Raw genomic sequence first — 27456 nt, 5'->3', positions numbered from 1 at the left:
GGGTGGGTGCCACTACCGAGAAGGCCCTCTGCCTGGTTCCCTGTAGCTTTGCTTCTTGCAGGGAGGGAACCACCAGAAGGCCCTCAGTGCTGGACCTCAGCATCCGGGCAGAACGATGGGGGTGGAGACACTCCTTCAAGTCTACTGGACCGAGGCCGTTTAGGGCTTTCAAGGTCAGCACCAACACTTTGAATTGTGCTCAGAAACGTACTGGGAGCCAATGTAGGTCTTTCAGGACCGGTGTTATGTGGTCTCAGCGGCCGCTCCCAGTCACCAGTCCAGCTGCCGCATTCTGGATTAATTGTAGTTTCCAGGTCACCTTCAATGGTAGCCCCATACAGAGCGCATTGCAGTAGTCCAAGCGGGAGATAACCAGAGCATGCACCACTCCGGCAGGACATCCCAACATTTATCCAATGAAAATAAGGATGTTGAATTCCATACCCTCCAAAAAATTTCCAGTGAAACTAGGTATATCCTAAGGAAATGTGGGACATTCAGGGATGAAATCAGAAACTGTGACAGCTTCTCTAGATCAAGGACGTCCCTGGAAAATAGGGGCAGTTGGAGGGTCTGGTCTCCCCTTCAGAAGCCCTTCGCAGAGGAAAAACTACCCCAAGGAAGAGACCAGGAGCCAGGCATGCAGATAAGGGCCAGCGAGGAGACCGAGCCCAAAGGTCTTGCATGCATTTGTGTCCTCAGCCAGGCATCGTATAGAAGGAACACAAAGAAGGACCGGTTTCCTAAACCCATAGAAGTGAAATGGAAGGTGACCCTTACCCGGAATTCTCCAAGGACAGAATCCGTCCGGAGTGAGCGAGAGTCAACGACCTGGAGAGGAGGAAGGAGGAATGTCAGAGAAGCTCCAAAGAGCTCGAGGCGCAGGAAGAACCTTTCGTTAGTTTGCATCTTGCAGGGGACATGGATCTGCGAGCTTCTCTGGCCCATAAATGGAGTCTCCTGGCCAACCAGATGCCACCACCTGCCTCCTCTGCTCTTCCCTGAGACATTTTGGTCGGCTGCAGGCATGGCCTGCAATCCGGCACCAGGCAAAGCGGCTGCAAAGTGGTGCCTCTTCCTGGGCTGGGACACCAAGCTCAGCATGGCGAATCCGAGGGCATCTCAGGACACAAAGGGACTACAAATCCCAACATGCTAAGCATAGTCCTAAGCCCAGGGGATCCCTCTTGCGGATTAAAAGCCTGAGCCTGGAAATCAGGAGCTCAGGAAATGAAGACAAGGCAGCGACTCAACCATCCGTTAAGTGAAGAATATTGCAGGACTACAGAACCCAACATGCAGTGCTCACATTCAGCACCTGCATCAATGCACATTTTAGTGGTGAATATTCAGTGGATCCTCAAATATTCTTTAGACGACATAGTTGGTGGTATCTAACAGAAGATCCATCCAAGAGGTTTTTCTCCAAGAACGATACTGAGTAATTGGGCATACTGTAAACTGCTTTGATTTTTGATTTTAGGATACAGTATAGTGGTATAGAAATATCTTTATAAAAATAAACTTCTCCTGAACGAAATCACCTCATATGAACTTGTGACACGACCAAGAAGATGTGTTAGAAATGGGAGAATACAGTAGGTCCATTTCAGTTTCTCCTTTCCCCCTTTTTAAACTCAGTTTCCCACATCAATTTGCTTTTTTTTTAAAGTCCTCATAAAAACTCTTTGACATTTTACTACAAATTTCTCCTCGTGTTCACATTCTTGTGTGCCATTTTTCCTTCAACATCCAGGGGTTTATTTACAAAGCAATTTCCCCTAATATAATGCATTCTTGTATGTAGTTTTCACCAAGACGTGCATCTATGTGCACAGTTTGTCCTAGTCATGTCTCTGCATCTTACTTGGCTAGAGAATCGCATTGCAAACTTCAGAGAAATGCAAACCTCAAAGGGCTGCTTTGAAAAGTGTGGAGTAGCTTGGTTTGCCTTTAATTTATTATCTTTATTATTTGTTATTTGTTATTTATTATCCCTTCTCAGCCTTTGGTCTAAGACCAAGTGTAGTATTATTTATTAATGTGAACTGAATCTTATTTCTCCCCATCCCTAGAAACAGTCCCCAAAGTGAACGCTCCCTGACCCCCACTTACTGTGATGAATATGGGCTCATCAAACAGCTCCATCGGGGATTCAAAGACGTTGAAGAAAAAGGTCTGTGGGGAACAGAAAGAAACATGGGTGCACCCATCACCCATGCGCCCAAGGGTGCACCCATGCACGCATATGACATTGCACACAAGACCACAATGGACAACAGTGAAGCCTGCCTGAAAGGACCACCAAAAGACAGCTCCTCAACCCCCCCAAAAATCAATTTTATCTTCTTCTGTCCTGCTCCTCCCAAAATCTAAAGGCCACGCTCCACTTCTGAAAGATGCTCAAGGCTGAGCTTTAGAAGGGCGTCCCAGGAACATGCCAGTCAGTATTCACACAGTTCAAAGATGGAGTTAACGAGGGTTGCCGTATTTCAAAAAGTAATGGAGGATGCAGCGAGCTTGCTTTCTCCTGCTCTGGGGGGTGGGACTCGAACCCAGAGCTTCAAGTTACAAGAAAGGAGAATCCATTTCAACCCCAGGAAGAACTTTCTGGCAGTCGGAGCTGTTTGGTGGTAGAATGGAATCCCTCCGAAGGTGATGGACTCTCCTTTGCTGGAGGATTTTAAGCAGAGGTCAGGGGTTCTTTAGCTGTGATTCCTGCACTGAAGGGAGTTGAAGGCCCTTGGGGTCCCTTCTGTTAGGATTATGATGCTCCATTCCACCTAAACAGATGTGTGGAGCTGTTGTGTGTAACATGTCTGTTCACATTCCAGCACAGCTTGCTGGGAACTTCCGTTTGTGTATTGCTTTTGCTTTGTGCTTGCTGCTTTTTGCTCGGACACGAAAGAGAGTAGACATGTTTTCTTTGTCCTGAACTATGCTGAATAAAGTGCTCGTGTAATGGTTATATAGGGTTGCTCGTGCGTAAGTTGCTGCCACTCCTGGCTAGGTAGCCTGGTTAAACCTTTCCTGGCTGGACAGCCCTTCACTTTGTGGCTGTTCAGTCGCTGGCAGAATCCGTCAGTGGGCGTTTCTTGAACTTCTTCCAGCAAAGAAGTTCTTTGACGCCAAGTCTACGCCTACTTTCCCTGCGCGGAAGTCTTCTGCGCAGGGTGGGTGTGAGTAGCAGAGGACCTGTGCTCTCCCTGCTGGTCGCCGGCAAAGAGTCCTGGAGCCCCCTCTCCGATTCCCCCATCCGCCCCCCTTTATCCCTGGTGTTACGCTGATTTCCTTCCCCAGCCGATGAGTTCCCTCTCTCCCTGCTTGGCCCTTCTCCGGCATCGCTTGGGAGCCCTGCCTCCACTTCTGGCTCCGATGTCAGTTCCCTGACAGCTCGTAAATACGCTTCCCTGGGACGCGGGTGGCGCTGTGGGTTAAACCACAGAGCCTAGGACTTGCTGATCAAAAGGTCAGCAGTTTGAATCCCCGGAATGGGGTGAGCTCCCGTTGCTCAGTCCCTGCTCCTGCCAACCTAGCAGTATGAAAGCACATCAAGGTGCAAGTAGATAAATAGGTACCGCTCCGGCGGGAAGGTAAACGGTGTTTCAGTGCGCTGCTCTGGTTAGGCAGAAGCAGCTTAGTCCTGCTGGCCACATGACCCGGAAGCTGTACACCGGCTCCCTCAGCCAATAAAGCGAGATGAGCGCTGCAACCCCAGAGTCGGTCACGAGTGGACCTAATGGTCAGGGGTCCCTTTACCTTTACCTTTAAATACGCTTCACGTATGCCTCTGTCCACCACTTCCGTTGTGAAGAGTCATTCACTCTGCTGAGAGAGCATGCTCAAGTTTCTAAAGGCTTCTGAAGCTACAAGTTGCTGATTGATTGATTGATTGATGCTGTTCCAAGGGAGACTGGAGGTCGCTCGGCTGCCGGCCGGTGGGCTGGAGCCAGCTGGGGGCCTGCGAGTTGCCCCAATTCCCTGGACGCATCCCAACACCTTCCTGCTCAATGGTTCTGTGATTCCATGAAATGGCACCCAACTATATTCCACCTGCCCCACCCAGAAATACTCAGTCAGCTTCTCCTTTTCCTCTTTGGCCTCCTCAAAAGAGCAGCAGAACATTGTTAGGTAGACAAATGGGAGCCACCTAGTCCGGCCTCCTGTTCTCACAATGGCAACCCAGATGCCCCCCAAGGAACCCCAAAAGTGGCACCCGAGCGCAACCTCCTCACCTCATCAAAGACGGGGCAGTTCCCTTTGCGGATCCTGGTCCTCTTGGTCTGCCCGGCGGCCGTGACCTTCACCACAGACTTGATGTTGACTCCAGGAAGCTGCCGGCCTTCAATGACTCGCACCCGGATCTGGAAAGTTGCAGAAGAAGGAGGTTGCCATAGACATCGTCAGGGACTCCTGAGGCTGAGTTGGTTTCCCAAAAGGAGAACATTGGAAGAGCCCAGGGACAGCTGGATCAGGCCAAAGGAGGCCCATACCATCTCCTGGTATGCCCTGCGGAGGACCTTAAGGTCCACAAATGACAACATTTTGGAGGTCACAAGTCACACGGTGGTTAGATTGGTCTCAACTAGGGCCAGGGCCTTTTCAGCCCTGGCCCTGACTTGGTGGAAAGCTCTGTCCCAAGAGACTAGGGCCCTGTGGGACTTGACATCTTTCCGCAGGGCCTGCAAGACAGAGCTGTTCCGCCTGGCCTTTGTTTTGGACTCAGTTTGACCCTTATGATTCCCTCCCCTTATGGTCTTGATCTATGGGCTACTTTTAAAATGAGGCTGAATTTTAAATTGCATTTTAACCTGTATTTTAACTTGGGTTTTTTTCTTTTTCTTTTTTCTTATTATGTTTTTACTGAAATTTTATTGGTGTTAGCTGCTCTGAGCCTGGGGCAGGGTATAAATATTATTATTATCATCATCATCATCATCATCATCATCATCATCATCATCTAGTTCAGCATCCTGTTCTCCTGTCAGATTTCCATTCGGAGACACCAGGTTGCCCCCAAGATTCAGGGGGTCCGCATGCACTGAACACTGCAATGTGCATGCGGTGGAAGAGAACAAGTGCTCTGGAAGTGCCAGCCCCTGGATGTGCGAAGTGCACCAGGCGTCGTGCACACCATGTCGCACCGGTGCAATGCATGCAGGGCCACCTCAAGACCAAAGGGGCCAAAATGTGGAGGGAGCCAAGGTGCCTTGGGCACCCTAGAGTTGTTGAACCCGTTCCCACTGGAAACCCGCAAGCGGGATTCAAGCAGAATAATAATAATAATAATAATAATAATAATAATAATAATAATAATAATAATTTATTTATATCCCGCCCTCCCCAGCCGAAGCCGGGCTCAGAGCAACTAACACCCAATAAAAATAACACAGCATTCTAAAATCAATTCAAAATCATATTAATGGCAACCATTGGGCTAGAGTTCTGTGAGGATTACCAAAGGAGGGGGTCAGGCTGTGCCCTGGCCAAAGGCCTGGTGGAACAGCTCTGTCTTGCAGCCCCTGCAGAAAGATGTCAAGTCCCGCAGGGCCCTAGTCTCTTGTGACAGAGCGTTCCACCAGATCGGGGCCACATCCGAAAAGTCCCTGGCTGTGGTTGAGGCCAGCCTAACCTCCCTGTGGCCTGGGACCTTCAGGATGTTTTTGTTTGAAGACTGTCCTCCATGGGACATACCACGAGAGGCGGTCCCGTAGGTACGAGGGTCCTAGGCCACATAGGGCTTTAAAGGTTAAAACCAGCACCTTGAACCTGATCCTGTACTCCACGGGGAGCCAGTGCAGCTGGTATAGCACCGAGTGAATGCGATCCCGAGGCAAGGACCCTGTAAGGAGTCTCGCCACGGCATTCTGCACCCGCTGGAGTTTCTGGGTCAGCTTCAAGGGCAGCCCCCCTGCAATTCCCAACCTCTGGCATCCTGGGACATTTACAGCTTCTGACAAGGGAGGGAATAGTAGCCTTTGTGGTTAGCAGCTACTGAAAGCCTCGTCTCCTCCCCGAACTTTTCCAAACTCCTTTCCAAGCTGGCAGCCAGTCCTGCCTCCTTTGCAGACAAATTCTGTAAGTTCAACTAACGCCATGTGCAAAGAAGGATCTCCTTTGATCTGGGCTCATCTTGCATAGCATACTTCTGCCTCAGGGCCAGAAGTTTGGCCAAGAGGAGGGACGGCAGAGCCTGCAAGTTCGGGTGCAGGGGGGAAAACCTGGGAAGAGGGCGCTTGATCACCTGGAAGTCTTGCGGCTTGTTGGACAGGAGCTTTTTGGAGGCGCCTCTCCTCCTCTTGGTCCCGTGGACCACGTGCGATGGGGGCTTCTTGGGCAGGGAGACTTGATCCGGTGCAGAGGGGCCCGTGGAAGGATCAGCTTCATCGCCCGTCCCAAGGGGGTCTTCAGACTCTTCCTCGCCGGCTGTATCTGGAGGGAACAGGAAACAAGGTTGTTTCGAAAGCAGCAGTTCCCAAACCTTTGGGCATCCCCTCGGTACCACAGCCTCATTCCCACCCCCCTGCAAAAAGCATACCGTATTTTTCGCTCTATAAGACGCACCAAACCATAAGACACACCTGGTTTTTGGAAGAGGAAAACAGCGCTGCGATCCCACTAGCTGTCCTGGTTTATGGACAGCTGCGCTCCCTTTAAAGAGCATGTGTGAGGCTCTTGGGGGCTTTTCCCCAAGGAGGGAGAGGGGCGGCCCTTCTCCCTCCTCAGGGAAAAGCCCCCAAGAGCTGCACACACGCTCCACACGGCTCTTTAAAGGGAGTGCTGAGCAGAGCCTCCCGCCTGCATTCGCTCCATAAGACGCACACACATTTCCCTGTACTTTTTAGGAGGGGGAAAGTGCGTCTTATAGAGCCAAAAATACGTTAATTCAGAATAGCTGACCAATGTAATAAATAAATAGAAACCAGAGTAGGAGGCGAGGGAAACTGTCTCATACTGACCTGTCACCATGTCCAGCTCAACGGGGGTTGGATTTGGCTCTGGGGGGGCAGGAGGCGGAAACAAAGGAGCAGCCCCGGGAGGCGGGACATAGGAGGCTTGCAGGATGAGACACGCCTGAGGAGGAAAGAAGATGCCTGATGGAAGTGGGGTGCTCTGAGCCCTGACACAGCACACCAGGGTGCTCCCTCTAAATCCTGGAGAGGCTCAGGTTTGCAGGAGGGCAATTGTGGTCTGCAAAGCAATGTCCTGGTTCACACAACACTAAGACAAACCATTGCTTCCTTCTGCAAAGTTTGGGTTGCTTTCCAGCTGCCCTTTGCTCTATCACTTGTTGAGCATCTGGAGCTCAGGGGGGTCATCAAACAACCTACGGACAAGGAAGTGTTCTGGGCTCACAGGTAACACCAAGCCATGGTTAAAACAATCCATGGTTTCGAGTGAATTGTTCAGCTGTGGGGCAGGATTCCAGTGATTAAGCAAACCAGGGTGTTATTTGCAAACCAGTAAACCTTGGTTTAGTAAGTCACAGCTTGGTGTTATTTGCAAAACCAGTGAACCTTAGTTTAATAAGTCACAGCTTGGTGTTACAGTGGTGCCTCGCAAGACGAAAATAATCCGTTCCGCAAGTCTCTTCGTCTAGCGGTTTTTTCGTCTTGCGAAGCAACCCCTAGCGGATTAGCGCTATTAGCGGCTATTAAAGGCTTAGCGGCTTAGAAAAAGGGGGGGAAGCGAAAAAAAATCACAAGACTCGCAAGACGTTTTCGTCTTGCGAAGCAAGCCCATAGGGAAATTCGTCTTGCGAAGCGCATCGAAAAACGGAAAACCCTTTCGTCTAGCGGGTTTATCGTCTTGCGAGGCATTCGTCTTGCGGGGCACCACTGTATTTGCAAACCAGGCCAGTCACTTTAATTGCCTTCATGCAAGTAATGTCTTGCTGAGTTTGGCCTTCAAAGTAGCTTCTGCCAGGTGCAAAACCAATCTCACGTTGCACCCAAAAGAGAAGCAACATTTCTGTTCCCTTTGGGTGGGAAAGATAAAATCTAGCCAGCTGGAAGCATTCTAAGACACAACCCAACTGCAGATCTTGGTATGCCTCTTTTATTTTTAACATCAGATATGATTCAGCAGCCAGCCACTAAGGGGCAGCCCTCAACCACTCATATCAAGGCCCAGCAATTCAAGATTGTATCAGCAGGCAGATTCGTAAATCCTGCCACTTTGGCGCAGTATCGTTTGCAGGCTGCCTCCCACCGGTGATGGATAATTTCCTAGCTTTGCAAACAATTCAGCAGTAGAATTCCCAGCAAGGAAATGAGACAGAGTCGCCTTCTTTGACCCTGAAGGTTTCCGAAGAAAAACTTGACTGGAATAATCTCTCAGTGATGCTTCCAAGGAACATGATTCTGGCCACTCAGCCAGAGATTTTGCTCCTTCGCCAAAGACCCCGAGAAGCAGGAGGCTCAAACCGTGAAGCTCTAAGGTCCGGGAGCCTGATTTCCAAAGCTCTTTTCATACAGGAGATCTGGGGAGCCCTGATGCAGGATCCGAGCAAAGACCCAAGGCCGTCTTTACCCAGGGGTGCAAGGGGTGCGGGGCACCCAGGTGCCAAATTTTGCTTTTCCATGTGAAGCAGGAAACAACTTCACCAGACAATGGAACAGCTCTTTTCTTATTTTTGTGGTTGAGATCTCCTGAGGCAGTTCAATGCACATGCATACTCTGTCCATTTCCCTCTCTCCCACCCACCCTTCCAGGCAGCCCCGGCCCCGGGCAAGCCATGCTATGCCACTGCTTTTACTCAGTCCGATCTCACTAATGTCTAGGCATTCACAGATCCACCCGGTCTACTGCCCTTAGTGACACAAGACCCCCATAAAAGTGTGCGGTCTAAAATTGCGCACCAAAAATTCCTCTCCTGCGGACTCCACTCACATCAGCTTCTCACGATGGGCTTTATTAAAGCAAAAAGGCTAATTGGACAGCGTCTGAAGGACTTAAAGCAACAGAACAATCTGGCCATTATAAAGAAACTCTGTCCTTGGTATGCCATTTTTTCCCCTTCTCAGTTTGATTCCCTAGCACCATATTTGTATAAATTAACCATCCCAAAATACAGACGTGCCTTCGCACTGGCCAGATTGGATATGATGCCCACTGCCATACTTGAGGGCAGATACCAAAAGATTCCAACTGAGAAACGACTCTGCCCCTGTGGATGGCAATCTGGAAACAGGGGCTCATGCTCTCCTGTCCTGTCCCCTTTCTAAAGATCTGAGGCATGATATCATCACCCCCTCTTACTTACCAGGCCGCCCATCTGCGGCCACATTGGTCTTTCTTTTATCAGATCAGACAACAGCAAAGGTTACTAGGTTTATCGAGGGTGCAATGAGATTAAGGGCCACTATCTGAACAATGGTCATGAAATTAAAAGACGCTTGCTCCTTGGGAGAAAGGCGATGGCAAACCTAGACAGCATCTTAAAAAGCAGAGACATCACCTTGCCGACAAAGGTCCATATAGTTAAAGCTATGGTTTCCCCAGTAGTGATGTATGGAAGTAAGAGCTGGACCATAAAGAAGGCTGATCGCCAAAGAATGGATGCTTTTGAATTCTGGTGCTGGAGGAGACTCTTGAGAGTCCCATGGACTGCAAGAAGATCCAACCTCTCCATTCTGAAGGAAATCAGCCCTGAGTGCTCACTGGAAGGACAGATCCTGAAGCTGAGGCTTCAATACTTTGGCTACCTCATGAGAAGAGAAGACTACCTGGGAAAGACCCTGATGTTGGGAAAGATGGAGGGCACAAGGAGAAGGGGACGACAGAGGACGAGATGGCTGGACAGTGTTCTCGAAGCTACAAGATGAGTTTGACTGAACTGCGGGAGGCAGTGGAAGACAGGAGTGCCTGGCGTGCTCTGGTCCATGGGGTCACAAAGAGTCAGACAAGACTAAACGACTAAACAACAACATCTGAACAATAATCTTGGTCATTTGGTTGCCCTTTTTTACCCATTGTTGTCTTTTTAATTGTATATGTTGCTTGTTTTATGTTGCTACGGCCGCTGGCTAATGCGAATAAAGTTTATCTATCTACGCATTCACAGAGGCTCCCCAGAGTTTCAGGTGAGATGTTTCCAGCCATCACTGGAGTGGCCAAGGGTTGATAGGACTTGACTGAGAGTGTGCACAACATCATCATCTGATCGGTGGACTTCTCTTTCCTCCGGCTGCGAATCAGTGAGATGCACCACCAAGAAATGGACTTACCCCGGTGCTCTGCCCCTTGGCATCCAGCAAGGGAGCGTTGAAGCTGGCCGCCAGGTTGGGAGATGCCAGGACGTCCCGCAGGGGAACATGGGCTTCGCCCAGGAACCTTTGAGAGGAAACAGAAGAAGAGAAACTGTGAATAGGGAAGGACAAAAGTTCTCAGGGGGTTCAGAGCAGAGCTTGGGATATTGGACACAATTAAAGTTCAGCTCTCTTTAGAAAATAGAAGTTTAAAACTAGCATTTTAAATGCTGGACATCTTCATGGAAGAGGGAACAAGCTTGTTTTCTCCTGCTCTGGAGAGCAGGACCTGAACCTATGGCTTCAAGTTGCAAGAAAGGAGATTCCAACTAAACATCAGGAATTACATCGACGAAAGAAGAATGGAGGATGAAACTGATGGACTATGCAGAGTTAAATAAATTAACAAGAAGGATTTGAAACCTGCGGGACCACAGATTCTCAGAAGACTGGAGTAAATTTACGAACTATCTGAAAAGCAATTGTGATGAACAGATTACGCTAGTAGGATTGCAAGAAGTTTTGTAAGGTGAATTATTTGAAATATTGCAAGAAAGACTATGAGGAGAATTATTAGTTAAGGACAATTAAATGTAATAGATATTAAGAAATGCATAATAAGTGATAGAGAATGGAAAATCATCAGAGGTGTTGACTGAAGTTTAAATATTGTATAAGATGAGAAGTTATGTTGTATGACTGTTGGAATTGATATGTTAAAAAAATAAGAAAAAATTATTTAAAATAAATAATTAAACAAACAAACATCAGGAATTACTTTCTGACAGTCAGAGTTGTTTGGAGGTTTTGAAGCAGAGGTTGGATGGCTGTCTGTCATGGATGCTTTAGCTGAGATTCCTGCATTGCAGGGGGTTGGGCTGGATGACTCCTGGGGTCTCTTCCCACTCTAATATTCTCTGATTCTATGATTGCGCAACAAAAGACGGACAAACTCCCACCACACACAGAACATCTGTTGCATAAACATTTGCAGGAATGCAGCAGGGAGCTATAGGCCATGCACAGATCACAGAATTGTAGCGTTTGGAAGGGCTTCCCAAGGGTCCTCTAGCCCAGGGGTCCCCAACCTGCGCCCCAGGGGCTGGAAGCGGCCTGCAGAGGTCGTCTGACCAGCCCACAAGCCGCCCCCGGACTGAGCCACCTGCCCGCGTGCTGAGTTAAATTGGCACTGTGTGGCATGGGGACTCACTTCCGCTGTGCCAGAAATCACGTCTGCACAAGCACAAACGCCGGAAATCGCATTTGTGCAGGTGCCAAAAATCGCACGCGCGATCTGGCCAACAGAGGGATCTCCGCAGGACTGATCCGGCCAAGGCAAGATAAACCTTGCTGACCCTGCTCTAGTCCAACCCCCTGCAATGCAGGAATCTCAACTAAAGCATCCATGATAGACAGCCATCCAGCCTCTGCCTAAAAACCTCCAAGGAAGGAGATTGAAAATGAAGACTTATGTCCATGCCAAAACGATCGGTCTGGAAAGCAGAACGGTGTTTAACTGTTCCAATGCCATCATAATGAATGCACAACGCAAAGGATGATGGACTGGGAAGGGAGTTCACTCTGCCATCATGCTGCATCCTCTTTAGTCATCTATTTAATAATAATAATAATAATAATAATAATAATAATAATAATAATAATATATCGCCCTATACCCAGAGGTCTCAGGGCAGTTCACAAAAAAGATACTAAACATACAAATTGCTGGGTTGGTTAGTGCATGATGCTGATAATGCCAAGGTTTCAGGTTCGATACCCGGATGGGACAGCTGCATATTCCTGCCTTGCAGGGGGTTGGACTAGATGATCCTCATGGTCCCTTCCAACTCTACAGTTCAAGGATTCTGTTTACCCAGAAGCAAGTCCCTCCAAGTTCAATGGGACTGAGGTTCTGCTAAGGGTCTTTAAGAGGACTGCAGGCAGCCTTAATCTGCTGACAACAACCCATAAGTCCTTTGGACCGATCCCTGTTTTCAGGCCAGACATCTGTTGCACCACTTTGAGACACAATGCTAAACGCCGAAAGGAAAACCAGAGAAGTTAACCATCCTGTCTTGAAGTTCCCTGGAGAGGTGGAGACCTTGCCAAGGAAACAGAGCTGCACTGGCTGGAGACCGACAAGCGGCGGATGGAGCTGGACCCAATTTAAAAATAGGAAGGAGCAAATAGCCTTTCCAACACCTTCTTGGCAAAACATGCCCAGGGCCATAAAATCCCCATCTTGGAGAGTCTGCTCCAATGTCTCCTCTCCACTTCCCCACATTGTCTCCGCAGGAGAGAGAGGCTTTTTTTCCGTAGAAATCCCCTTCCTGCTCCTTCAGCTTCTGACGCAAAATGAATCATGACGCAGCTCGACTTCAGGCGAGGTGAGCCAAGGGGAAGCCCGGCTGACTCGCGTTTCGGAGGACACAACAGAAGAGCTTCAGAAAGACCTTCGGGCAAGATCTGGGTATCCAGAAGCAAAAGTTGGTGGTGCATGCATGAGAGGGAACATCCTTCCGTGCTCCTGCACTTTGTCCATGCTCTGATGCTGGAGATTTTCCCCATGGAAGACAAGCGCCTTCTTTGTGGCTGCACCAAAAATGGAAGAACGTCCAGAGGCCCAGCATTGCCCCACCTGCCTCCAGTTGCTTGCTCAAGATTCGCTTTCCTTTTTTAGGAGGATTAAATCAGGGTTTTCCAAACTGGGGTCTCCAGCTGTTTGGGGACTACAACTCCCATCATCCCTACCTAGCAAGGCCAGTGGTCAGGGATGATGGGAGGTGTAGTCCCCAAACAGCTGGAGATCCCAGTTTGAGAAACCCTGGATTAAATGAACCGGAGAAGAACCGGTCAAAGTGCCAGACTAGGGCCTGTGAGTACAGGGTTTGAATCCCCCGCTCAGTCATGGAACTCCCTGGGTATGACCTTGGGCCAGTCCCTATCTCTCCGCTTGAACTGCCTCAGAGGGTGGTTGTGGGGTTTCAATGAACAGGGAGAGAACCTCATATATGTTAATAATAATAATTTATTATTTACACCCCACCCATCTGGCTGTGTTTCCCCAGCCACTCTGGGCGGCTCCCAACAGAACACTAAAAACAGAATAAAACACCAAAGATTAAAAGATTTCCTAAACAGGGCTGCCTTCAGATGTCTTCTGAATTTCAGATAGTTGTTTATTTCCTTGACATCTGATGGGCGGGCGTTCCACAGGGTAGGTGCCACCACCAAGAAGGCCCTCTGCCTGGTTCCCTGTAACCTCACTTCTCGCAGGGAGGGAACCACCAGAAGGCCCTCGGAGCTGGACCCTGCTGTCCGGGGTGGAGACGCTCCTTCAGGTCTACTGGGCCGAGGCCATTTAGGGCTTGAAATGTCAGCACCAACACTTTGAATTGTGCTCGGAAATGTACTGGGAGCCAATGTAGGTCTTTCAGGACCGGTGTTATGTGGTCTCAGCAGCCACTCCCAGTCACTAGTCTGGCTGCTGCATTCTGGATTAGTTGTAGTTTCCGAGTCACCTTCAAAGGTAGCCCCACGTAGAGCGCATTGCAGTAGTCCAAGCGGGAGATAACCAGAGCATTCACCACTCTGGCCAGACAGTCTGCGGGCAGGGAGGGTCTCATCCTGTGTACCAGATAGAGCTGTGGACAGCTGCCCTGGACACTACCTGGAGCTCCCTGGAACTGGGGTATAAATAAATGCAGTTTCTGAGGTGGTGGACCGAACCCTCAGATTTCTTCTGGACTTTTGAGGGTGCATAACTAGCATATGAAAACAGGATGAAGAAAGCTGGCAAGAAGCACCCTGGATGGCGGCCAAGGCCTCGGAGGGCAGTTCCAGACTTATCTTGGGTGGTGTCCTTTCCAGACCCCTATCAGGGAAAAGACAACAGCAATGCACCCTCTGCTCAGATTACAGGGAGGGGAGAATCCTCGCTAGGAAAATGGGTCTAGCCTTCTCACTTTGGGGGCCTGAGAGCCCAGCAGCAGTGGGGTTGGTTGGTTGGATGAAAGAGAGAACGGTGATGTATTTAATACAACAGCACATGGAAAAGCTTGCAGAATCGTAGAACTGTAGGATGGGAAGGGAACCCCAAAAGTCATCTAGCCCAACCCCGTGCCATGCCGGAACCACAGCTGAAGGATCCAAAGGATAGCTCTCCAGCCTCTGTTTAAAACCTTGCAGGCTTCCCCCTTCGATGGGAGGCTGTTCCGCTCTTGAACAGTTCTCCCTGCCCCCAATTAATCCCCATAACAACCCTGGGAGGGAGGGAGGTCGGGGTGAGAGGCACTGGCTGGTTTGTGGTGGGAATGTAGAGAAATTAAGAAAATCTGGGAAATGATATATAACGAATTGAAGAAAATGTTTATAATGACATTTGTTAAAAAACCAGAAGCATTTCTGTTAGGGATTGTAGGACAAGACCTGCCAAGGAAAATAAATAATCTATTTATGTATGCAACAACAGCGGCAAGAGTCTTGATAACACAAGGGTGGAAGAATGAGGAAACCCCGACAAAAGAACAGTGGCAAGAGAAATTGATGAACTATGCAGAGCTGGCTAAACTAACATATAAATTGAGAGATAAGGACAACTGTGACTTCAAAAAAGACAACAAAATGAATTGGACTCCTTGGCAGGTTTTGAATAAAGAGACACAAATTTATTGATTGTTAACATAGCAGATAGATAAGATAAGGATTTATACAATTTTACAGTATGTGGAGAATAATATATGTTGAAAAATCAGAGAGGAGCTGAGGGAAGTCTCAGGGGAGGAGGGGGGCTTGATGGGGAGGTGAGGGAAAGGGGGGAAATAATGAATATGAGATGTTTTGATATTTTGATATGTTGAAATTGTTAACAATTTTTTTTTAAAAAAAAAGAGAGGCAGTGGCTGGTCCCCAAGGTCACAGCCTGTGAGGTTCACAGCTGAGTGGGGGAATTCGAACCCTGGTCTCTCCCTGGTCCAAGTCTGATGCCCGAACCGCTACAGCACCCTGCCTCCCTTCCCACTGCTGCATGCAACCCTAGAATGGTTATAAAAGAAGACAAAATATCCAGCTAATTGGATGTTGGCATGGAGGCGAAAATGCCCCCCGCCGCTGCTCCTCTACGGGTCTTTCCAGTTTTGAGCATTAAGAAGATCTGACTGACATTAGGAGCCGCTCAACAGTAGGGCTGTGCAGTAAATCACCATATCCTTGAAATGAAATAAAGAACCTCTTAATGAGGGTGAAAGAGGAGAGCGCAAAATATGGTCTGAAGCTCAACATCAAAAAAACGAAGATCATGACCACTGGGCCCATCACCTCCTGGCAAATAGAAGGGGAAGAAATGGAGGCAGCGAGAGATTTTACCTTCTTGGGCTCCATGATCACTGCAGATGGTGACAGCAGCCACGAAATTAAGAGACGCCTGCTTCTTTGGAGGAAAGCAATGACAAACCTAGACAGCATCTTAAAAAGCAGAGACATCACCTTGCCAACAAAGGTCTGTATAGTTAAAGCTATGGTTTTCCCAGTAGTGATGTATGGAAGTGAGAGCTGGACCATAAAGAAGGCTGATCGCCGAAGAATTGGTGCTTTTGGATTCTGGTACTGGAGGAGACTCTTGAGAGTCCCCTGGACTGCAAGAAGATCCAACCTCTCCATTCTGAAGGAGCCCTGAGTGCTCACTGGAAGGACAGATCCTGAAGCTGAGGCTCCAAGACTTTGGCCACCTCATGAGAAGAGAAGACTCCCTGGAAAAGACCCTGGTGTTGGGAAAGATGGAGGGCAGAAGGAGAAGGGGACGACAGAGGACGAGATGGTGGGACACTGTTCTCGAAGCTACCAGCATGAGTTTGATCTAACTGCAGGAGGCAGTGGAAGACAGGAGTGTCTGGAACAGTTTTTAATTTTTATTTTCTGGTGGTGTTTACATGGTTAAAGGTAAAGGTAAAGGTACCCCTGCCCGTACGGGCCAGTCTTGACAGACTCTGGGGTTGTGCGCCCATCTCACTCAAGAGGCCAGGGGCCAGCGCTGTCCGGAGACACTTCCGGGTCACGTGGCCAGCGTGACATTGCTGCTCTGGCGAGCCAGAGCTGCACACGGAAACGCCGTTTACCTTCCCGCTGGTAAGCGGTCCCTATTTATCTACTTGCACCCAGAGGTGCTTTCGAACTGCTAGGTTGGCAGGCGCTGGGACCGAGCAGCGGGAGCGCACCCCGCCGCAGGGATTCGAACCGCCAACCTTTCGATCGGCAAGTCCTAGGCGCTGAGGCTTTAACCCACAGCGCCACCTGCGTCCCTTCTGTTTACATGGTTGGTTCTCCCTAAATAGCTTTCCTCCATATTAAAAGGGAAAGGATGTTGATGATGATGATGATGATGATGATGATGATGAGACTATCTTTTTGCTTTCTTGCTTGCCCTCCCTCCCTTTGATTAAAAGCGAAAGATTGGTGGGATGAGGGCCAGGGGTGGGAATGGAGGGGAGAAGATTTAGCTGGCTGCCTTATGCTGAAATGGGAGGTGGGATACTATGTGAGAATGATGGGGAGGGTGTTTTCCGGTAAGCAGTGCAAGCAAGCGCGTGTCTACTGACAAGCAAGCCCTACTGAATTCAATGAGGCTTCCTCCCAGAAAAGTAGAAGTCCGTTTAGTTGAACCCAGGGGGCTTTTCATGCACAGATTCCACTTAGACCTCGGAGTGGTGTAGCAGATGCAACTTGACAAGTCTTAAATTAGTTGAAAATATATTAAATCTATTATGTGGAAGTTTATTTAATATTTTTATTAAATCTACCGGAGAGCCGGTATGGTGTAGTGGTTAAGAGCAGTGGACTCGTAATCTAGTGAACCGGGTTCGTGTCTCCGCTCCTCCACCTGCAGCTGCTGGGTGACCTTGGGCCAGTCACACTTTTCTGAAGTCTCTCAGCCTCACTCACTTCACAGAGTGTTTGTTGTGGGGGAGGAAGGGAAAGGAGAATGTTAGCCACTTTGAGACTCCTTAAAGGGAGTGAAAGGCGGGACATCAAATCCAAACTCTTCTTCTTCTTCTTCTTACACTTTAAGGCCCTCCATCGCCGCAGGGAGCCTCATCAAGGCCCTCTGCCACCACAGATATATATCGTGATATTTAGCTGGTGATATATCGTGATGCTGAAAACCAGATATCGCCCAGCCCTAGTCGACAGTGGAATGGACTCTCTCAGAAGGGGGCAGCCTTTCCTTCCTTGGAGGTTTATAAACAGAGGCTGGAGAGCTCTCTGCCGTGGATCCTTTAGCTCTGGTTCCTGCATGGCGTGGGGTTGGGACAGATGACCTTTGGGGGTACCTTCCAATTCTACAATTCCATGATTCTCTTATTCTACCTTGGGAAGAACCACACTAGCATTTACTAGCCAGCTTTGCAAATTGCAAAGAGATCTGTGCGCTTCAATTAGGATTTAACGAACTCGATTTCATCTTTTTGAAGGAGCATCCATTTTTTGCCTGTCTCTTTTTTTGGTCCCAACAGCCCTGGGTGCATCTTGCAGCCTTGTCCCCTTCCAATGGCTTTAGTTCCTGCTTTGCGGGAATTGCTTAGCTGCCATTCCTGCGTTGGAGGGGGTTGAGCTAGATGACCTTTGGTGATCCCTTCCAACTCTACCATTCCGATATTCAATGAAGGAGAGACATCCCTCCAATCATTGTTTCCCCCCAGACCTCGGGCACACAGCCAGGCTTGAGGTCTCCAGATTCTCTTGCCCTGAATCATCCTTGCTATTCCTGGATATCCTCTTTCGACAGGGCTATTCTTAAACAGTCCTCTTCTCTTCTCTTCTCTTCTTCCCTTCCCACCCACCTAGCAGTGGCTGCTTTCTCAGAGCTGACACACTGAACTCTTGTGGCAGCTCAGATTCCCTCGATGGTGCAACAAGAACCCCTTTTATGGGAGCGCCTGTTGCGTGCTCCAGGAACACTTTGGGAAGATGAACCTTCCCAGATGCCTCTTCCTTTGCAACGAGACTTCTGGCTCCCTCGCCACGAAAGCAACAGGGACCAGCCACTTGATGAGGCTCAAAAATAATGAAATAGGAGCAACCCCTGACCTCTGCTACCATCTTCCCAGAAGCTCCTTCCCCCAAAGACTAGCAGGGTTGAGCCTGGCTGAGCTTACAAAGTGGAAAGCTACTCTATACATGTTCAAGAGTCTAGTTGCCTATAAGACTTGTCGCAGGACCCCCCCCCCAATCATTCAGTTTGTAGAAACTCCACACACACACACACACACACACACACACACACACACACACTACATAGGCTACGCTTCTGTTATAAATTCATAGAAAATCAACCATACATCAGATCTGCAGTGTTCCACTTTTATTTTACTCCATGAAGGAAGGACTACAAAATGGGGAAGGTGTGATACAGGGCACCATAATCCCTTTAGCATCCCAGCACATACACAGGAGCCCTGCCCAGTTGCTATGCCAACCCTGATTGGTCCTGGAACAATAGGATACAGAATGCAGCAGTCTGATTGGTCCTAGAACAATGCAATAGGATACAGAATGCAGCAGTCTGATTGGTCCTAGAACAATAGGATCCAAAATGCAGCAGTCCGATTGGTCCTAGAACAATAGGATTCAGAATGCAGCAGCCTGATTGGTCCACAGGAGCCACCCAATCCAGCTCCAGGTGGAAGTGAACCCGCAACCTGATTGGCCTACAGGTGAATCCCGGAATTAGCCAATCACGTGGGGTCCATTGTGTAAATAATGCATATAAAGGAGACATTCTGGGGGAACTTCCATTCCTCCTCACCACTATGAGCTGAATAAAGAGCATGAAATCCACTCTCGACTCCGAGTATATTTCACTCTCCCTTTCCGAGAATTGTTTCCATGTCACTCGGCAGCATAAAGAGTCCTTTCAGCCACCTCCTCCCCTGCCAATGTTAGGAACTCACGGAGCCACAGAGAGGCCAGGCGTTCCTTTGGGCAAAGAATGCCTTGAACTTCTCCGCAGGCAGAGAGTAGGTGGCAAGTGGTTTGCATGCCCCAAAAGAGCAAGGAATTCTGCTCAATATTGATCCAGAACAAAACTCTCAATGTATAGTTAACAGAGTAAAAACACGTTCCGGGATTCCCCCAAAAACAGACCAGAGGCAATTAATATTTCATCCAGCAGAGCTTTGCTGCTACTGAAGGCAAATGAGCATAATGGTCACAAATCCCATACATTCAGGACTGGCACTGTCCATGATAAATCCAGCTGCAGCAGACTTAACTTAAACTTACAATAAGTTATAATAAGACTAAAACCTTAACACTATATACAGAACACCACACCAGAAGCAAGTGAGATAGAGACAGAAAGAGTGAAACCCAGGCTCCTTCTGGCCCTACTTTTATAGTCAGCATGACCTTAGCAAAAGAGATAACAGAACCAGTTGAAACCATCTGTACTCAGCTTCTCTGAAGAAATAACCCAAACATCAGGAACCTTCTGCCTGCTTCTTTCACACAGAGCTGCTTCCAGAACTCTCTTGAATTAAGTAGAATAGGAAAGATCTCTCCACATCAGATCAATACTTTTTGCACTAAGAAATGCAAACTGACACAGGATGGGTGCTCCAGCGCCTGCAGCAGCCAGCTCCACTCCCATGGACCCCTAGCCAGGAAGGCTCCACAATCAGAGCCAGAAATGTTTCTGAATCCCAGTTGCTAGAAACCACGGGAGGGGAGAGTGTTCCTCTTGTGCTTGAATCCAGCTTGTGAGGTTCGCTTTGGGGCACCCACTTGGCCACTGGGGGACCAGAATGCAGGCCTAGAGGGACCATTGGCCTAATCCAGCACAGTTCACTGGCCTGATCCAGCCTAGGACCCTCGTACCTACGGGACCGCCTCTCCTGGTATGTCCCACGGAGGACCTTACAGTCTTCAAATAAAAACACCTTGGAGATCCCGGGCCACAGGGAGGTTAGGCTGGCCTCAACCAGAGCCAGGGCTTTTTCGGCCATGGCCCCGATCTGGTGGAATGCTCTGTCCCAAGAGACTAGGGCCCTGCGGGACTTGACATCTTTCTGCAGGGCCTGCAAGACAGAGCTGTTCCACCAGGCCTTTGGCCAAGGCACAGTCTGACCCCCTCCTTTGGTAATCCTCATAAAACTCTGGCCCAATGGTTGCCATTAATTTGATTCTGAATTGATTTTAGAATGAATTGATTTTAGAATGTATATCAACTAATAGATTGTGATTTTATGTAAACTGTGTTACTTTTACTGTTGGTAGCCGCTCTGAGCCCGGCTTCGGCTGGGGAGGGCGGGATATAAATAAATTATTTATTTATTATTATTATTATTCTGCATTAGGTTATAGAGTTGTAGAGTTGGAAGGGACCATGAGGTTCATCTGGTCCAGCCCCTGTTGCCCATTGCAGGGCTGGAACCCACAGCCCAGAGATCAAGAGTCTACCGACTGAGCTCTTATGTCCTCATCTGCTTGGCCATTGTGAGGACAGGATGCTAGACTAGATGAGCCGACGGCTTCAAAAGAGGGTTAGCCAAATTCACGGAGAACTTTATTTTATGCATACTTTGCTTCCCAAGCAAAGCTAATTTATTATCCATTTACGCAAAAGGTCTTTTCAATTTGCAAGTCACATTCCAACTTTTGAGCACCCCTCATTGGGGGAATTTGCAAATGGCAAGACGTCCCACTGCCTCGCATCTCCCAACGGTAGGACCAGCCATGAGCCAAAGTTGGCCAGCTGCTCTGAAGGTTTTGTGGAGATCCCCTACCTGTTTCTGCCCATCTTCTCATGGTCTTTGACGACGACATGGAGCTCCGCATTCTGATCTAATGGAATCCCTTTCAGGTCCCACTCAAAGCCCTAAGAGGAGAGGAGGGAAGCAGGTCAGGGACTGAGAGCGGGGGTCCCAATCCTCCCTCTCAACTTGCCGGGAGATCCAACTGATCTAGTTACTCATGTTGGCTATTTGCAGATTAGTTGCACTGCAGAAGGCGTGCTGGGGAGGCCACACATTACAAGGAACGCACAATAACTTTGCAAGGTTATACTGTAATAACAAGAACAAAAACTCCTTTTACAATATAGCAATAAGCATGACCCATCCACTAGGGCAGCGTTTCCCAACCTTGGGCCTCCAGCTGTTTTTGGACTACAACTCCCATCATCCTTAGCTAGCAAGACCAGTGGTCAAGGATGATGGGAATTGTAGTCCAAAAGCAGCTGGAAGCCCAAGGTTGGAAAACACTGCACTAAGGTACTGAGAGAGCTAGGTGCTGCTCTTTATATTCTTATACCCAACTTAACAGCACCTGCTGTACTGCTTCACAGCTGTAAAACTAGGTCACGTTATTTGCTCTGGCCCTTAAAGAAATACACATCTTGTGGAACAATAAGGAACCTTCAAATTTAAAGAGACCATTCAACAACTCAGTGCGGAGGAAGTCCAGGCTCAGAGCATCTTCCAGAACTGATCCCTGACAGTGGGAACGTGATGCTGGGACTGACCCACAGCCGTCTCTGCTGAAATTAAGCACAGGATCATACCCATCAGAGACTCAGGCAGAGGGGGGGCTGGCTCACCTCGTTCCACACAGGGTTGACGTTGTTCTTGATCACCTTGGTTCTCTTCTTCACCCCTAGGAAAGACAGCAGAAAGATAAGAAACGGCCCCAGTAGCAGCACATTTTGCACAATGGCCTGAACAGATGTTTCCGCATTAACAATTCACAGCCCAGTCAGAGAAGGGGCAGAGCTCAGCAGGAGGAGGTGTGCACTAGGACCTGAGTTCAAGCTATTGCATTCCGAGTTTAACATTATCTTGGGCGGAAAGAGCCTCCTCTGAATCCTTGGCCAGAGGTTGGTGCAGATGGCCAACTCCTGCCCAAAGAGACTCCAGCTGGCACCCTGCTACTAGGTGCCAGGGTGGGGGCGGCAGGCAAGATAGGGAAGGGAAGGGGTGCAGCAGGATCAGGGCTGCAGTTCCAAGGCTGGGCATGGGCAGAAAAGGCAAATGACAAGCACAATGGCATCAGCAATGGAACAAGCCTGGGTGCAAAACAGGTTTCTTTGAGATCTCTATCTCTCTCACGCACACAAGCACATCCACACTCATTCTCTCTAAAACACAGAAAGCCTTCTGTCCAGCCATCTCCTCTGGACGGCGGGTCTAAAGCCACCCATCTGTCTGTCCCCATCAGAGTAGACAATTGCAATCCTGGAAGGAGTAACATCAACAAGATCCCTGGCAGCCGGTGTGGCTGAAGATCCCACACACACCTGTCCCAGATCGCATAGATCCAGGTGTCAGTGCTCTGTTTATCCACCTGCCCAATTTAAGAGGAAGATGTTGGCACTTACAAGAGAACAGGGAAAGCAAACAATTCATTTTTTCCATATCATTTCTATTAAATCTCCAAAAATATTCCAAAACATTTATTATCATATACAATTGAAAAACAAAAACATGCAAAGTTTCTTCTGGACTTCCGGCCCCTCCTTTCCAGATCCTTCTTTTTTACTCCTTTTTTATTAGCTGTTTTACAGCACATAAGTTTTGATTTTCTAAACCTCACTATCGTTAATTCTGTCAATAATCTGTGTCTTAGATTTCAAATCCTGCAAGCGACTTCATATATGGGTGATAATTTGAGAGATAATCCTCCTTAAACACGTCATCATTATGTCCTTTTAATTTGGCAGTTAATTTCGCCATTTCAGAAACCAGTTAATTCATTATAGTTAGTTGATGTTTGATCCATCCAGTTTTATTGATATCTCTCTCTCTCTTTCTCTCTCTCTTTCTCTCTCTCTCTCTCTCTTTCTTTTTCTCTTCTCTCTCTTTCTTTTTCTCTTCTCTCTCTTTCTCTTTCTCTCTCTCTCTGTCTCTGTCTGTCTCTGTCTCTGTCTCTCTCTTTCTCTCCTCTCTGTCTCTCTCTCTCTCTCTCTCTCTCTCTCTCTTTCTTTTTCTCTTCTCTCTCTTTCTCTTTCTCTCTCTCTCTCTCTCTCTCTTTCTTTTTCTCTTCTCTCTCTTTCTCTTTCTCTCTCTCTCTCTCTCTCTTTCTTTTTCTCTTCTCTCTCTTTCTCTTTCTCTCCTCTCTCTCTCTCTCTCTCTCTCTCTCTTTTTTTTCTCTCCTCTCTCTTCCTTCCTTCCTTCCTTCCTTTCTCTCCTCTCTCTCTCTCTCTCTCTGCATGTGTGTGCAGAGTCTAAAATAAGGAGATAATGGGGAGAGCTTTGGGCTCCCACTTCACTAGAGGCTGCGGGGGGAACATCAGCTGTTTCTCCTCTGGCAGCAAAATGCCTTGAGCCGGCCCTGACGCCAGGTCACCTTTCCTCATACAGATGTGCACTTGACTCCTTCATGTCAAAGCGTGTAAAAAGCCCAGACCAGAGGCCCCAATTCAGGCCCTGCTTGCCATCATTTATCCACTGGCTTGGTTTCATTTTAAAGATATAGGCCACCTATTTCCCCCTCCAAAAATGCAAGTCTCGCCCAGCCAGAGTTCTCTGACTTTGCTGTCCTAGCTATTATTGGGCTGCAGCCTCCAACATCCTCAGTCAGCTCATCCAATGGTTATGGATGATGGGAGATGGAAACCCAAACTTCTGGAAGGCTGCTCTAACCACCCAGCTACATGCCCCTGGCACAGAGGCCGCCTGGTGCTTCTGGAGTAGCTCGACTGTCCTAGGAGACGAAAACCATTCTGCCTCATCCGCTTGTTGCTTTTATAATCTATCTTTGGAGTGCATCACGTGTCTGATAGTCTAAACAGAGATGTCCAAAACCGGAAGGAGGATCTAGACTCCGAAGCAGAGAAAAAAGGCTTGGAAGGCTGAGCAAACCATTTGGCAGGGGCAGAAAGGGACTCTCTCTCTCTCTCTCTCTCTCTCTCTCTCTCTCTCTCTCTCTCTCTCTGCTCAGTTTTGCCACAAAATGGTAAAAGGAAAAGGAAGACTCTTGAGAGACAGAACAATAGGAGGAGCTGCTATTGCCAAAGCTCTGCAGGAAGGTCTGCCTGGTATAGCTTTGTGGCTCTCCCCGTGCAGAGCCAAAAACTGCTATATATGGTCACTCAGCAGACTCAGACGGTTCAGCATTTGAAAAAGGCATTGCTCAGAATGGGAAGGAGGAAGGAAAGAGTGGAGCTGTGTTTGCAGATGATATTTGTTCCCAAGGAAGTACAGGAGGGCAGAGAACGCCCAAAGTTGCCGCCTCTTGTGGGGAGAAAAAGGCCACTGCTCATTTGCAAATGCTAATTTCCCCCCGTGACACACGTGCAGGTTTAAAATTGTTCCTTGCAGTGATGGCAGCATTAAGGCAAATTCAACAGTGTAAATAAGTTTTGATGGATGTAATAAGGGAATGCTGAATGGTATAGTTTCTGTAAAATAGGCAGGGATTGAGGATACGTAAAATGAACCATGGGAAGAGAAGAAGGGAAGTCATGGATATTTTAAGGATGTAAAAAACGAGTACTTTAAATTGTAAAACATAAAGTTTAATTTAAAAATTATATACAAAAAAATAAATTTGTTCCTTGCAGGACACGGGAGCTCAGCTGGCAACATGAGCCAACGTACCAAAATGGGAAGCCAAATCAGCCTTCAGCAAGGCGATTTGGACTGTGACATCATAGAATCGTAGAGTTGTAGAGTTGGAAGGTACCCCCAGAGGTAATCCAGTCCAACCCCCTGCAAGGCAGAAATCTGGACCTGAAATAACACACACAATACACCAGGCCCAGGAAATCCTTCTGCCCCCCCCCCCCCCCCCGCTGAGGAATAAGGCCTGGCCTGATATATAATAAAAGGAAGAAAAGGTTTAAATGGGATATTCCCCCAAAACCAGAAGCTTGTAGGTATATTAGGGGCAGCTGTTCCAAAGAAGATGCCCCAACTATTTATGTTTGTGAGAACAGCAGCTAGAATATTATATGCTGAGAAACGGGAAGAAGAGGAGGTTGCAGTGAAGTTGAAGTAGCTTTCGAAAGTAATGGACTAGGCAGAAATGGCAAAGCTGACAGCGAAATTAAGAGGTCAGAATGATGAACTTTTCAAAGAAAAATGGGGGCCTTTCATAGACTATTTTTTAAAAAGCATTGCAGCCAAATGAAATTGCAGGCAGGATTTGAGATAAAAGCAGCAGAAGAAAAATGACAAAATGATTGCAGCAGAGAAACTTTTTTGTAATAGATAAAGATTTAATCCAGTAGTAAAAACACTGCGGAGATGAAGTCAACTGATGAAATAATGTAATTATTTGATTTGAGGTGATTGTGAAAACGTTTGGAAAAAATAATTTTAAAATAATATAAAGGTAATAATGCATGGCTCAAATGTTGCTAAGCATGAGTCGCTGACCCATCTCCAGGTTTCAGTCACCTCACCTGCAATTCTGGACCTCAGGTCTCTGAGAATCTCTGTGCTTTGGAATAAGTGCAGCGCCAGCTATGCAGCAACTGACAGAAGGGAGAGCAGAATCGGAGGTCTCAGCAGGGTGGGGCACTGGCAGGAATCCCTGGCATGAAAATAGAACTATTCCAAGCTTAGAAGGGGGCTCTTATTTTCAGCTGGGTGGAGCGTTTGGAGGGCGTCTTGTCTACAGTTTTATCTGAGGTTACACACGTCTCCATACCTCATGCCACTTCCACCATTGCCCCACACAAGTGAAATGTCAAATTGCACCTCTGTTTCCAAAGGGAACAACCGACATGCTGACCCTCTCAATTTGATATCAGGTTGAGACCTAGCTCAGTCGGTAGAGCACAAGACTCTTAATCTCGGGGTGGAGGGTTCAAGCCCCACGTTGGGCAAAAGAAACCTGCATTGCAAGGGGTTGGACTAGATCACCCTCATGGTCTCTTCCAAGTCCACAATTCTGCTATGAGATCACTCCCTGGAATATAGGTAAAGGTAAAGGGACCCCTGACCATTAGGTCCAGTCATGGCCAACTCTGGGGTTGCGGCGCTCATCTCGCTTTATTGGCCGAGGGAGCCGGTGTGCAGCTTCCGGGTCATGTGGCCAGCATGACAAAGCCGCTTCTGGCGAACCAGAGCAGCACACGGAAACGTCGTTTACCTTCCCGCCGGAGTGGTACCTATTTATCTACTTGCACTTTGACGTGCTTTCGAACTGCTAGGTTGGCAGGAGCAGGGACTGAACAATGGGGGCTCACCCCGTCGCGGGGATTCGAACTGCGACCTTCTGATTGGCAAGTCCTAAGCTCAGTGGTTTAACCCACAGCGCCACCCGCGTCCCAGATTATAGGTATGTCCATATAAATCTTTGCTGGATGCAGACATCTAGTTCCCTCCCCAGGTTCCCAGAAACTCTGCGGATGTTTTCATACTTCTGGCTTAAAGGAGTTCTTGCCTTAACTGGGTTTTCATGTGATCTGTAAATGTAAGATGGGTGCTGTCCATAATGCTCATTGGCGTGGTCTGTAGGGGAAAGGCAGGAGGGGAAGAACATCTGCTTTGCATGCAGAATAATCCCATCTCAATCCCCGGCAGCATCTCCAGGCAGGGCCAATGATTTTATCCTTTAAAATGTCCCTGGGTGTTGCTGGGTTGTTGTTTTTTGTGTCCTTTCCTTATCTATAACCATTCAATAAATAAATACATTCTGTTATTTATATGGTCAAAGGTATAAGGAAGAAGAGGGTCGTGACAACATCGCGCCAAATAAAAACGTGAATTGGAGTTGGTTGGTGGAAACAGATCAGAAGACAGCAGTTCAGAAGGAACAAAGGGGCAGATACAGGAACATAAGAACTTGAGAAGATCGCGTCTGAATCAGGCCCAAGTGGACCCATCTAGGCCAGAATCCTGTTCTGCCAGGGGCCAACCAGATGTGACAATGGGAAACTTGCATGCAGGATCTGAGCGCAAGAGCAACTCTCCCCTCCGGTGGTTTCCAGCAACGGATTCAGAAGCATCGCTGCCTCTGAATGGAGTGGAGGCAGAGAGAACCCAAGACTTTTCCATTTCTCCCGGGAGGAGATCAGGGTTCAAATCCCCACTTGGCCAGGAAGCTCACTAGGTGTGGCTTGGGAGCCAGTCCCTGCCTCCCAGCCTACTTTGAAGCATAGGTACCTCTGACCATTAGGTCCAGTCGCGGACGGCTTGGGGGGTTGCGGCGCTCATCTGGCTTTACTGGCCGAGAGAGCCAGTATACAGCTTCCGGGTCATGTGGCCAG

At 48.3% G+C, this 27456-nt stretch overlaps 1 protein-coding gene and 1 long non-coding RNA gene across 9 annotated transcripts in view; one reads left to right on the top strand and one right to left on the bottom strand.

Annotated features, from left to right (window-relative positions):
- Positions 1-27456, top strand: part of LOC310853040 — a 484331-nt gene that overhangs the window by 227273 nt on the left and 229602 nt on the right. The gene's annotated exons all lie outside the window — the stretch shown is intronic.
- The window catches only part of DYSF (dysferlin), a 180428-nt gene that overhangs the window by 138319 nt on the left and 14653 nt on the right, over positions 1-27456 (bottom strand). For all 8 annotated transcript variants that reach the window (XM_083757042.1, XM_083757038.1, XM_083757040.1 and 5 more), the window contains exons 2-9: positions 21841-21896; positions 21029-21120; positions 10230-10335; positions 6960-7074; positions 6245-6432; positions 4236-4364; positions 2116-2178; positions 781-831 (exon numbers count right to left, since the gene is read on the bottom strand). In XM_083757042.1, coding sequence (XP_083613168.1) covers positions 781-831; positions 2116-2178; positions 4236-4364; positions 6245-6432; positions 6960-7074; positions 10230-10335; positions 21029-21120; positions 21841-21896 — 800 coding nt within the window. The remainder of the gene's footprint in view (positions 1-780; positions 832-2115; positions 2179-4235; positions 4365-6244; positions 6433-6959; positions 7075-10229; positions 10336-21028; positions 21121-21840; positions 21897-27456) is intronic.

The sequence above is a fragment of the Podarcis gaigeae genome (genome assembly GCF_964106915.1).
Source record: "Podarcis gaigeae genome assembly, chromosome: 9".
Classification (NCBI taxonomy): domain Eukaryota; kingdom Metazoa; phylum Chordata; class Lepidosauria; order Squamata; family Lacertidae; genus Podarcis; species Podarcis gaigeae.
Note: the sequence above shows the minus strand (reverse complement) of the source record. Positions and strands in the feature narration are given on the sequence as shown.